A 13,717-nucleotide genomic window follows, 5' to 3' on the forward strand; every position below is an offset into this window, starting at 1 on the left:
TTTTCGGGCTGTGCCCGGCCGGGCTCCGTGGCAAGCCCGGCCACCAGACGACGAGCGCCTTTTCATTCAACATATATATTCTGGATTTTTGTTTCTGTGTTAGTATCATACACTGTATATATAATAAATGTTAGTATCTACAAATTCCATTAAAAAAAAATCAGACTCAATGAACTTAATTTTTCTTTAAGCCTGTGTGGTAAAGACCGGTAAAGACTTATAAAGTATCCTTTTTATACACGTTTAGAGCTAAAGCGCCGTTTTACTTTGAAAATCCTCACCGGAAGTGTCTTGTTCTATTGATTTATTGACGCTGGTTTGAGTCCAGTCCAGCTCGCCTGCATTCCTCCTCTTTCTAAAGCCTGACCGATAGAGACAGAGAAAGAAAGGGGGGAGAAAACACCGATTATTATTCTCAACCGTGTTAGATTTTCTGGAACCACGGAGTCGACACACACCGGACACACCGACCAGACCGGGCCACGCAAAAATACCCACAGCAAGCTTGCTCCGTTTGGACCTAGCTTAACGACGAAAAGGCGTGTTTTTATTGAATAATGACCCGCTAATGTGCCTGTGTAGGTCAGCTAGCGAAAAGCAGCTTTGGTGAAACAGCCTCTCCACGGCGGATATCTCCTCTTTTTTTTTTTTAAATGAGGATTTGCAAGATGGCTGATGACAGCTACCCCTAACAAGGACAGAAACGCGACGGCCCCTTTAAAATTAGGAGGGTATATTTTTGTATTTTCTATTAGTTAAATATATCAAATAGGGCTGCTTTAAAAACAAGAATGACCATAGTTTATATCAACCTTGTATCTTTGTTGCTAGTGTTTATCTGTACCTGTGCTATGGTGAGGTGACGTCTGAAGCAATTTACACGATTTAATCCAGATAAGGAAGTAGGAAAATTATGTTGTTGGCTAAAGGCTGAGATTGGTGAATCAGGTGAGAGCAACGTGAACAGATACAATAATAATATAGATCTCGGTGTGAGGAGATTTGTGATAGATGTGTCGGAGGGGGGAACCAAAAGGCTTCTGCAACAGCAGCCAACATTCCTGCGGATCCTTAAAACCCTTTGTTTTGTGCGCAGGAGCTGGACTCGACTATTAAAACGATTAACTATGCAGTAAACAGGCTCGAAATGATGGCCCGGGTATGATTTTCAGTTTAATGAGATTATAAGGCCTTTGTTGTCGACAGAAACCTGGTAGAAAAAGCCGAGGCCTTGTGTACAGATATGCGAGCGGTGCCACATAGCAGGCGGTGTTCATCAGATAGAAATGTCGCTTTTATGTTAAATTGAAGGGCTGGAGGTAGCTGTGTTGTCCATCTGACTTTGGGAAACACTATTTCTTTCTACTGCCAAACCGTTGCTGGGTGTATGTATAATTAACTTGCAGGTGGAGGCTCCTTTGGATACTTATTTATGATTCAGCGGACAAAAGCATTGCGCTGCGTTGTGATTATTGACGGATTCAAGCGTCCTTGAGGTTTAGATAAAAACAGATTCAGGTTTTTTTTTAAGCCATTTTTTGTGTGGTTAGTAATCAGGGTGTGGACTGGACTGTAATATTCCCTTTCCGTGGTTTTCATGCTTCGATTGTTGGTCTGAATTGGTCCACAGTCAATCATAATCCGACGTTAACGTAAAGGGAGCTCAAGGTAAGGGCCTGAGCAGGCAGCAGAAAAAAAGGATCAAGTGTCTTTTCATGTGCTACATAGAGATTGATTAACCTCATGATCATATGAGTAGTTGTGATGTTTAATAATTAGATATTTAGTGCTCTGTGCCTTGTTTGCTTTTTTACCTGTAGCTGACAGGCTTTGTAGCTTCCTGTAGGCCTATGAACAGACTCAGAAGCTGTAAAGGCAGGCCTCTATGTTTGTGTGTGATTTAGAGGAAAGGAAAGCACCGTTTACTGTAATCTGTATAACGTCAGCCCCTGCTGTGTGTGTTGAAATCACCAAGGTGTTGTCATCCTTTGCCTGAAGCCTTCTCTGGTCAATTATTCTGGAATTTGCCTTCATGCTGCAGCAATAAGCAATACTCGTCACCTGTCAGGGAGTTTAATTTGGTCACAAGGGTTGAAATATACAGACTGATTTCAGGACGGCATATTTTTGTATCCTAATTTTTTCTCAAGTCGTTTTTTTTAGAGGTTTTTCTGCGAGGACAGAAAGGCCTAGAGGTTTTGTACAAGTGGGAACATATAGTGTATGCCTGTCCACACCATGATGTCCTCTGACATGGCTGAGACGTGGAGGAACTGTTTTGAGGAGGAGCTCATCTGCCCCATCTGCCTGCACGTGTTCTCAGATCCCATCCAGCTGCCCTGCAAGCACAACTTCTGCCGGGGCTGCATCAGCGAGGCCTGGGCCAAAGACTCCACGCTGGCCCGCTGCCCCGAGTGCAATCATGCTTACACTCAGAAGCCCAGCCTGGAGAAGAACCACAAACTGTCCAACATAGTGGAGAAGTACAACGCCCTGAGCGTGGAGAAGGCCGCCACGCCTGCGCTGCAGTGCATCCTGTGTCGTCGAGGCCCGCCACTCCCCGCAGTGAAGGTGTGCCTGCGCTGCAACGCCCCCTGCTGCCAGTCCCACGTCCAGACTCACCTGCAGCAGCCATGCTCAGCCCTCGGGCACCTGCTGGTGGAGGCAGAGGCGGTGAAGGCCTGGACCTGCCTGCAGCACGACGAGTACAGACTGTACCACTGCGAGGCCGAGCAGACGGCCGTGTGCCAGTACTGCTGCTTCGCCCGCTGCCACCCCAGCCACGGCCACGCCGTCACTGACGTGGAGCTGCGACGCAACGACATCAGAGTAAGATACATATTTATATCATACACACATATACCTTAAACAAAAACAAACCTTAGGCCTGCTAAGTATTGGAGAAAGAAACCGGCGAAATATATATTTTTTTCTTCGGCGCTATATTTCGCAATATACGAAACAATAAAGGATTTGTTATCAAATGGTGAAATTGAACCAATTTTTGGTCAACACCGTCCTTCTGTAGACATACTGCATTTGCAACCAACTTTTCTGTTTTTCTCTTGTTCCTCGTTCATTTTCAGGTTGTTAACGACGGCTAGCAGGCTCCATAGGTTGATCAACAATGATGGTGATCATTGGAACTCTGTTGTCCAATTTCTACCAACAAAGTCTGTGTATCCAACGACCACGAGAATCGGAATAAATGATGTCATATCAGACAGTATTCATGGGGAAAAAACAGGCCAGTTTTAGTTTCGGTCATCAGAAAAAACATTGTATGTGTTTATTTGCCTTACTAGACACTGCACACCCATGCATTGGGTCTAATGCGTATCGTCACAATGTCGATGCTGAACAGATGTATCGTGCAGCCCTAACATACTTGTTTGTTCACTCCATGATGATGTCACACTCTGACATTTTGACCGAAACAAAACTTCAGATCGTGGTTTGACATCATCACATGTCAGACAGCTGGCAAGAAAAAGTGAAAATATTGATCCTTAGTTAATTAGTCAAAATCAAATGAAGACTAACAGTTGATTCTGTTTTGATTGAAGTGTATGCTAAAATGGAAACTAAACCATTAGTTCCATCTTCTATCTATCAATTCTGATAGTATACCGGATGTCTTCTGTTGGTCAAACAAAATACATTTTATGAATTTACAATATCAAATAATCTGCCAATTGTTTTTTGAAAATGAAATGTTCATCCCAGCTTCCCAAAGTCCAAGGTGAATTCCTAAACGGGTTTTGTTGTGTAAGCCCTAAACCCAAAGATATTTAATTTGATATGATACAAAACAGAGAAACAATTAAAATATCCATATTTGAGACACTGAAAACAGTATTTCCAGCAATGTTTTAAAGAAATATGACTAACAATTTATCAATCATCAGAATAATAAGCCTTTCCTTTTTCTGTTTATCAGCAGATTGATAGGTGAGTTTATCGTTGCAGCTCTAGTTTTACGCTCTGTTCGCAAGAAGATAACCGTTTGTAGCAAGAGCTATCATTTCTTCGGTGATCAATAAGGGCCTGCTAACATCCTTAAATTTTGCTTTAAACAAACCAGTGAGATCATTCTTAATTCACCAGGTCAAAGAGCATATTTTTATGTCATTTTTAGCCAAATAAAAAACACAAAGTGCTGTTTTCTGGGTACGGAGTTCTCCATTGTTCACGTTTTTCCCAAATCACTTGACTCAATCAAAAACAGAACTTCCCATTTTAGGACACAATTGCATTTTGAGTGTTTTTAAGCGCCCGCGTGAGTGCATTTTTCTGTCGTGATCCACTCCAACCTCCATTCTCATCTGTTGGAATGACAAACAATGCAGTGGAGGGTGGAACAATAAGGGGCCCTCAGAGAGCCTTATCTCCCCAGCACAGGTGCATCCTAGCTCAGGGATCGCCAGTTGTGAGGGAGGGGTGGGGGGGGCTTGAGACAAGGGGAAGGGGATTAAAGTGATTCGTCACTTGATTTGCGGTCTACTTGGGGCTTCTTTATTAACCTCTTCCCTTCCTGGGGGTTTGGTGCTCGCTGTCTTCCGTCCCGGCAGAGGTCGGGTTGGTTTTCCTCCCCCTTTCTGTTTTTTTGATGGGGCAGCTTAGTCAGATTGAGAACCATGAAGGCCTCAATGCTGACTGACTCATGTTGTGCACCCAACACCCTGTTTAGGTGTCAACCGTGTCATGCTCGGGTGTATTTCCTGTTGGTAATGCTATGACTCAGCTTCTTGTATAGTTAATCTGTCGCTTGGGGCACAGGAAGGGCCATCGGGTGGGACCTGGTCTGAATTTAAAAGCTGTATTACCAAATTCCTTCACAATGACATGTTTTTCCTACATATAGTCAGGATGGGGAAATCAATTTAAACAGGGCTCTATGCTAACATGCTCCGAATAAACCTTTTATTAACTGCAGACATTTAGACGAGTCATGGTAAGAAAATCACAAGAGGAATTGATAACGATGGCTCAGTTCCATTACGTTTCCAAGTGAGGTAGCACTCACCATACCAAGACCTCCACTAAATGGAATGCGGCCATAATGAATGGTATTAATTAAATACACAAGTCAAAATGTCTGCTATGAAAAAGGTGTTTGCTTCATTCACAGGCTCCACGGATGGTCCCATTCCCTGGGTTTGGAATTTATTTTCAGCCTTGGTGTGTTCATTAGCTTAAGGTCGTAGCTTGGAAACAACATGGATGCTAATGGATAAGTTGTATTTAATTACCCTGAGCATTTAAACCTCACTTAAATAGCTCTTAAGATTATTTTATTCTTGGTTATAGCAGTGATTTCAGTTAATACTAATGAATATCTCTTCTAAATAATTGAACTAGACAGGAACTAATGGTAAAACTGTAACTAATCCCATATTACAAATTATTATGCCAATCAGTATATGCAATAGGTGAATAAAACACATTATACTATGGAGCAGAAACATGGCAAGTTGTGTACCAACCGAGTTTCCAAGTTGTTGTTCCATTCGTACTGTTTAATAGACAAAGTAAATGTGATTTTTCAGAGGTACAGAACTTGGGATACAGAATAATCTAAAAGCATCAAAGAGCAGTATCTGATGAAAACCAAAACGCACATCATCTACAAAGTGTTCCTATTGGAATTTAGGCATAGTATTTTATATCAAATTGAATGCTCCAATAATATAATAATGTTTTATAATCTGAATTAGACTATATGATAATTATCTGTTTTTTATGTCCCTTTATTTCAAATTGTATTTTCTTGTTGGACATACTAGTACGAACATGGTGAATTCCAGAAATCCATAGAAAAAAGAGCAAATATAAGAAGAAATAGTTTCTTATATCTGTTGCGGAATAAGGCCCAATCATTTCCTTGGGGAACTCCGTTTGGGAAAAAATCTTGATCACATTGATTCTTGCCATATTTATGGTACTGAAACATCCTCCATGTTGAATGCAATCATGGAATGCTGAGTGGAGTGGACCCCTCTCCTCAAACACACACCCTACAGCGAGCCCCACACCCCCTCTGCTCTTAACATCCGTTGCGCCCCCCCCCCAACCCCCCAATCCAGGAGGCCTGACCTTTCCCCCCTCTGGGCTCTGATCTCCTGCTCTGGTGGCTTTCTGATGAAAAGACACTGTGGTGAAAATTTTTTTGGACAGGCTAAAAAGGGCACCCTCCCCCTCTTTACCCCCCCCCCCCGTCTCTGTCCCCCTCCCTCCCTCCCTCAAAGGTATTTCCCATACATTTAGTTTGGCTACCCCTGGCCTTTCTGCTCAGAGCCCTAGTGCTGTGTGTTGTGTGTTTGTGTGTTGTTGTGTGTTGTGGTTGTGTGTGTGTGTGTGGTTGTGTGTGTGTGTGGTGTTGGTGTGTGTGTGTGTGTGTGTGTGTGTGTGTGGTGTGTTGTGTGTGTTTGTGTGTGTTGTGGTGTGTGTGTTGTGTGTGATGTTGTGTGTTGTGTGTGTGTTGTTGTGTGTGGTGTGTGTGTTGTTGTGGTGTGTGTGTTGTGTGTGTGGGTGTGTGTGTGTGTGTGTGTGTGTGTGTTGTTGTGTGGTTGTGTGTGTGTGTGTGGTGTGTGTTGTGGTTGTGTGTTGTGTGTGTGTGTGTGTGGCGCGCGCGCCATGTGCCACTGAGGCTAAGGACTATCGAAGGTTTTCATTCCTATCGAGCTCTAACAGCAGCTGATCATGAATCTTGAATCAGCTGCTTTTAAGTTGAAGTGATGATGGAGGATGGCATGTTAGCAGACCTTCAGCCTTTTGAAAAAACAACTGATTATTGTCTAGTGGGATTATTGACGGATTCAAAATCCCTTTTTTTTTAAATTAAAAAAAAACAAAAAAAAAAATTTTGGTATCAACAGAAATACCTAGGACGAATTTGCACAGACATTCTTTACCTTCCAAAAGATCAATTGTACTGGACTTTTGGTGATCCTTTTTAAATGTTCTTATGTCATCGTCCTGGAGAGAAAAATGGCCTGTTATTTTCAATATGCACAACCATCGTCATACATATTCCAAGATTTACCAAATGGTGTTTATACTTTATTAACAACCAATCCACACATTATTCAAATGACACATTTGAGACCGTTGTTTTTGCTCTTTTGCAGTCAACACTTTATTTAAACACATTGGGTAAACATGGATTATTTGGCTATCTTGGGTTTTGCTTTATCTAGGGAGGATTATTTGTAATCTCTAAACATCTTAGTTTTATAGCTGCAACAATCAAATAGTTATAAGCATCAATATTTTAATATCAACTCATAATTTCAGGCAATTTTTAAATCCAAAATGTTCTTGGTTTAGCTTCCCAATAGTGAGAATTTTCGTGTAATGATGAGAAATCAAATGTATTTATTAGGGATTGTCACGATCACCTTTTTTGCTTCCGACATTTGATTTTGGACAATTGCCTGTTACCGATTTTTCCCGATCTTTATGCAATGCATTAAGAGGAAAAAAGCATTCAAGTTGGTCCTTAAGGTGGTATTTTGTCTTTATTTAAATTTGGATTATTCTATCCAACATGATATAGGTTTCTTTCTTTCCACAGCAGCATTTGGATTCAAAACAAAATAAAGCTTGATCGTGGAGTAGAAAATCCTTGGTTAGCTTACTGCTCAATTAGACATGCACCCTGCCCACTCTGTTGCCAGATTTGAGAGAAATAAAGCAAACCAGGTCTATGAAAAACAAGCCCAAAGAGAGCAACACATCACATGATGTTGTGTTAATTTGAAACCAAAAACTAAGGCCTCAGGATACCTTTAAGACTTGAAATGGTCATTTTTGTTTTGTAACATTGAATACAAAATTTTAAAAAAGTATTTAAAAAAAAAAAAAAAAAATCCCGATCCCCGATTTTTCTTCTCCCGATTCCGATCTTTTGAAAATCACGTGATCGGCTCCGATCCCCGATCACGTGATCGGATCGGGACATCTCTAGTATTTAGGTGTTGGATTGCTGGTTAGATGTCACCCTGGAAAAAGGCTTTTTTTTTTCACTATTTGTTAACATTTTAAAGAAGAATAGATCAAACTAATCTATTCATGGAGAAAATAATTGCTGTTCTTTGTATTTGGGTGCTCATTAGCAAACACTAGTGAGCTAAAGCGTGGGTAGGTAACATTAGACATTATCAAGCAAACGTTCTAAAGATTATCAAAAACAAGCCCAATGTTGCCAACTCCTCTCAATGAATGTAGCTAACGGCACTAGCTGCAAGAGTCGCTAAATCTAGCAAGAAAGTTGGAGAAATGGACAGCCCGTCTCTTCAGTCCTAGGAGAGCAACTTCCCCAAAGTTATCATAATGAACGATACGACCAACATGGCTTTTGTTGGTACTCACAGATGCTTCAATGACCACAGCCACAGATACAGGATTTCTTATTCATTTTATTGATCAGTATTTCAAAAGATGTGACAAAAAAAAGAAATACTTTACCCACCCTAGTTTAACATGCTGAGATGGTGAATCCATGCTTAGCATAATCACATGAGTATTGTCATCTTTAGCATGTTAGCATGCAGACATTAGCATGAAGTGCTTTTTCCCAAAGAGGCGTAGACTCTGGTTGTTTTGACTCTGGATCCTGCTGGTGCCATTATTTCTCTCTGTACCATCTTATCAGTCTGCTTCTCTATCATTAAATGTTGATTGAGGATTATTCATATTTCACATTAAATATTAATAACATGAAGGATTAGCAAATCTGTGTCAATGACATTCCTACTCTCAGACTAACACAATGTAGGGAGCGACCTAAAGGATTGTTGATCTCATATGGAGACATTCATTAGGTTTTTTAAATGTATTTTAGCCTCAAGCTGAGCCGGATGGGCATCTCAGTTTTGCCTGGGCAACCGTCTGCTGTTGTTCCCATGCCACCGTCGTCCTAGAAATAACAAGTGTTGTTGCCACAACATTGCCATAAGAGTACAGAGGAGGCGCTCTGAGAGGAGTTGCCTCTTTACGCCCGTTTAGCTATCTCTGCTCGCTGCCCCCAGCTCCCCCAACATTAGTCCTCCTCACTCACTAATGCAAACAAAAAATAGCTGTTGGTTGCTATAGCAGCACTCCTTTTCCCTCCTCCCCCGCAGGGATTGTGTGTTGACTGGAGACTAAATTAGCCGGCTTGTGGATCCTAATATCTCAGGCATGGGGAGGGGATGCTCCTTGCTAGCTGAGTTCACAACTTCCAAAAAGCTCAAGACTTTCTTTCTTCTTTTCTTTCTCCCCTCAAAGCAAAGCCTGCTCAGACAGCAGGAGCGTGTGGAGGAGCGGGTGCAGGAGATCGAAGAGCAGCTCTGCAAACTCGACTCTGACAAGATTGTGGTGGAGGTATGCTTTTTACACCCTATATCTTGGCGCAGCAACGCAAATTTTTCCATGGCGAAGAAATATTTGACTGGAGGACTGATGTTTGTCTCTACAGGACAGGGTGTGTGAGCTGAAGGAGGAGGTGCGTCTGCAGTACCAGCGGATGCACCAGCTCCTGGAGGAGGATCTCGGTCGGACACTGGAGGCCCTGGACCGGGCTCAGGCTCGGTTCTGCCAGGAGAACGCTGCCCAGGTGTTAGCTCTGGGCGAGCAGCGCCACGAGGCCCAGAAGCTGCTGAGCTCCATCCACACGGCCTTCAGCAAGGCGGAGGAACTGAGCTTCATGAAAAACACCAAGCCTGTTAAAATCCTCACAGACAGGTGAGGGAGACCTTGGATTTTACTGTTTGCTGCAGGAATTACTCAAACGCAGAAATGATGATGACGCACTTATGGTTCCCTTGTCTCAAGTCAATGGGTTTCTAAAATGTTTTTAGTTTGGATGCCCAAAATAAGGTTTTGAAGTTTTATTCCAAGACTTAAAATGAGCCAGGAAATACCCCACATCCAAACTGCCTCTCTTTTTAGCTTTTACGTTTCCTAAAAAATGCGGTTGCTACAAGTTTTTTAAAAGGGCTACAGAAGTTGTTGGCTATTTTTTACATCATCACTTCAAAGCCTTATGTTATTATTAGAACTCAAACTAACTGTTTTATGTTCTGATTGTACTTTGTTCTGTTAAATTGTCCTAATTGTTACACGTAGAAAGCGGTGTAGCAGGCTTACGTTGGCTTTTCTTTTCCATTTGCTTTTTGACAAGGAAACCAGGGTGGTGCTAACTTCTGTGTTAGCCTACAAAAAAAGCAACCTCCCTTCAGCAGTTTATACTACACAGATGTTTTTCTCCAAGCTGACGTCTTATCTTGATTTGTGCAGGTCTCAGTCATGTGTGGGCAGCAGCCTCCCTCCTTACAAAGTGGGGAATGTAAACACTAAACTCTTTCTCTCTGAAATCGCAAAAAGAGAGAAGAGCCTGAAGAGAACGCTGGAAGGTAGGATCTCAAACGCATTGAAATCCTGCTCATTGCAGCCATGAAAGTCTTTTTTTTGTATCACCACTCATCTCCCCTTCTCTTCTTCTCTCAGCTCCCCTCACCCCTCCCTCCACCTTCCTGCAGACTGTTCCTGCGTACCCCAGCGGTCAGAGCTCGGGCTCTGGAGCGGAGAAACGGAAACATTCCACCGCCTTCCCAGAGGGAAACGGGAACGTCGGAAAAAGTGCAGCTCCAGGTTTCAAGGACTCCTCTTCCTCCACTTCTTCCTCATCGTTAGCCAAGCAGCCCTACCTGGGCTCCGGCTCTGCCTCCGGAGAGGGTCAGTCCACCAATCAGCAGCTGCTCGGCCCCTGCGGACCTCCTCACATCAACGAGGGCGGTGGGACAGGAAGTGCAAGCGGCTCTCTGACCAACCATCATTCAGGCTCTGTGTTTAGCTCCTCCCACTTCCCCCCCGGAGGCAGCAGCTCCTCCCACTCCTCCCAGCAGGCCGTGCTGCCTCAATATGGCGGCCGTAAGATCCTGGTGTGCACGATGGATAACTGCTACTGCTCCGGAGTGCCCTCGGTGTCAGGCCACCGCAGCCATCCCCCGTACCCCCGCTCTGGCTCCTTCCCCTGGGTCAGCGCCCAGGACTACCCCCCTCCCCCCGGCCTGGCCTCCGGGGGCCCATCCATGCAGGGCCTGGCAGTGAGGGACTGGATAGACGCCTCGCAGACGCACAGACATGCAGATTTTTATGGGCTGTATGGGCAGCCCACTACAAAGCACTATGTCACAAGTTAACAGAGTAGACATACACACACACACACTTGGATATAAAGACAGGCACCAAATAGCACACCTACCGTCTTATTAACCAGAAGAAAAAAAACAAGTCATACTATACACACACTTAAATATTAAGATTTATATACACACACACACACACACACACACACACACACACACACACACATTCGGGGGCAGGGTTGATCTCTTTTTGTGTTTTTATTTTCCTCTTTTCTTTGATTTCAGTCAGTGTTTCGTGTAGTGTATTATACGTAAAAGCCAACACGCTCACTCTGGCGCAACTTAGCATTCTACACATAGACGAGAAACAAAGAGAGGCCTAAGAGGAGAGAGACACATGCATCTTTTTTTAATTTATAGAACAGAAGACGGATTGATAGAAAATGAACTTTTATTAGGAAAACGCTTCTTCATGGCTTCTCACTGACGCTTAAAGGAAGAGATAAAACCATGCAGTGTTGAGCGCCTCATGTTTCTCTAATATAATCACCCCTCTAGTTGTACTGAGGTCAAATGCCTTATGTTATTAGCATCATCTGTTTTTCTGACCAGCTCACTTTGTTGGATATGTCCTTAAAGAGGAAATGCCCTTCATGTCTTCATATTTCCATCGTCATGGCACCTCTTCCTTTCTTTGATGAGTTCAGGGATGGATCGTACGGCTTGAACACAAAACGCTCTTCCATGGAACACCCGCAATGCACTTGTGGATGCCTTGTTATGCCTGGACTACAGATGCAGGGAGCTGCATCTGAATGGCCGGTTGACCCTGGCCCAAAACGTTTTGGGAACTTATTCCTATAGCACTCCCTTCCTGCTATCTGGCTTCCCACAGGACAGAACATGTTCTTCTGACAAAGACTGTTTCCATTTAGTAATTACTATGACTTTGTGTTAATTGGTACATCTGTAGGCGTCATGCTTGTCTAGAGAGACTCTTTGATTTTAGAGAAAAAAAGGCAAGACTGGACAGACCAAACCAATCAAGCATCTGGAGGATCTGATGATGCTGTAATTGTACTTCCTGCAGGGCAAAGATGTCACTTCCTCTCAATAAGCACACGAGCTCTTGGCTTCCTGTTTGCAGCTGAAAGCATGCAAGGAAGAGTTTTTTAAAGCACTCATAAGAAGAACAATGGAGGGGGGGGGGGGAAATGTATGCAGTTTTAAAATGAGTGTTCGGACGTAAAAAAGAATGGTGGGAGGACTTTTTTTCATGAACCTTTTCTAGAAGAATAAGACTGGACTGGACGAAATGTAAGCAATTCTCATCGTCCTTAAAAGGAGCCGTTACAACAGACAAGATTAAGAAAGAAAAAAACAACATAAAAGTATCTTTTTTGTAAATATTTTGTGAAATGGAAAAATTACAGAAGTGATTTGGAGAAGGGTTCCAAATAAACCAACACATTTAAACCGGTCTCTGCTGTCAACTCTGTATGTGCTAATGTTGTTTTCCCATGTTTGTTTAAAGGGCACAATGATATCATTTAGGACCCTTATGCAATTAAGACACATTTATATCATTTACATCTGGCGAAAAAAGTCAAATATAAATATTGCGAGACTGATTTAACATTTCTCACATTTTGTATGAACATAAAATCTCAGTTTCTTCATTGTAATTTTCCAATTCATACGTCATCTGCTTTCTCTCCATATGACTTTCAAAAGAAACATCCTCCCACTTGTACCCGAAACATCGCACATCCTCTGCTCTTCTTTCCTTACCATGCAAACAATCTAAATTGGGGGATCAAACCCTATATAATTGTCACACATACATGCACACAGCACACACAGTGAAATTTGACCTCTGCATTTAACCAATCCTACTAGGAGCAGTCTCAATCTTACTGGCCATTAGTGCATTTATTCAATTTCAAAGATGCGTTAACAGAAGGCCACTTAAAACATAACGTTGAGTATCTCTGCGTCCATACAGTGCTCATAAGTATAATGTGGGTGGATGACCACAGAGAGAACACAGGATGGAGAGAACAAGTCTATAGATGAGTCGACAGTCGTTGTTTGTTCCCCTCAGCCTGATTATATATTCAAATTTCTTTATTAGGATAAACCCCTTGAGGTGAATCACCTCGTTTTCAAGGGGGTCCCAAGAAAACAAATAACAAACAAGTACAACATACAAACAACATTCACACACATACATCGGAAGAAATAACCAAGAAATTACAAACATTCAGCCTAAGCATACAGCACATGGTAATACATTATAGGCGGTTACATTGAATGCATATCATTGGGTAGAGTAAAGTAGAGTAGCTGTACTATATATACAAAATCATAACAATAAAGACTTAGAAATAAAGACTTAGAAATGGGCAATAGGTGGGTCATCTCATGAGGATTAGATGTTGCATTTAAAGCTTTCCCCCTACCAGCACTTTGAGCCTCTCTCACATTCACCCACCATTGATGATCCACCTGTGTTTATAGGCCAACAGGAAATGGAAATTAAAAAAACAGGTTCTCTGAGAGGTTAGTTAATGTGTGTGGACAAA

At 42.5% G+C, this 13,717-nt stretch overlaps 1 protein-coding gene across 1 annotated transcript; it reads left to right on the forward strand.

Annotated features, from left to right (window-relative positions):
• The first annotated feature begins 311 nt into the window (after positions 1 to 311).
• On the forward strand, positions 312 to 11,316 carry trim8b (tripartite motif containing 8b). The gene is made up of 5 exons (XM_010790120.1): positions 312 to 2,829; positions 9,271 to 9,366; positions 9,461 to 9,726; positions 10,282 to 10,397; positions 10,492 to 11,316. The coding sequence occupies exons 1-5, from the start codon at positions 2,224 to 2,226 to the stop codon at positions 11,184 to 11,186; spliced, it is 1,779 nt and encodes a 592-aa protein (XP_010788422.1). The 5' UTR covers positions 312 to 2,223; the 3' UTR covers positions 11,187 to 11,316.
• The last annotated feature ends 2,401 nt before the right edge of the window (positions 11,317 to 13,717 follow it).

This window comes from Notothenia coriiceps, unplaced genomic scaffold (genome assembly GCF_000735185.1).
Source record: "Notothenia coriiceps isolate Sejong01 unplaced genomic scaffold, NC01 NC01_scaffold00033743, whole genome shotgun sequence".
Classification (NCBI taxonomy): domain Eukaryota; kingdom Metazoa; phylum Chordata; class Actinopteri; order Perciformes; family Nototheniidae; genus Notothenia; species Notothenia coriiceps.

Bases quoted from the DNA above. Each gene is read 5' to 3' on its own strand.
- trim8b (XM_010790120.1), top strand. From the start codon at position 2,224: ATGCCTGTCCACACCATGATGTCCTCTGACATGGCTGAGACGTGGAGG. The intron at 9,727-10,281 runs GTGAGGGAGACC...TGATTTGTGCAG, and splicing joins GTTAAAATCCTCACAGACAG to GTCTCAGTCATGTGTGGGCA. The intron at 10,398-10,491 runs GTAGGATCTCAA...TTCTTCTCTCAG, and splicing joins CCTGAAGAGAACGCTGGAAG to CTCCCCTCACCCCTCCCTCC.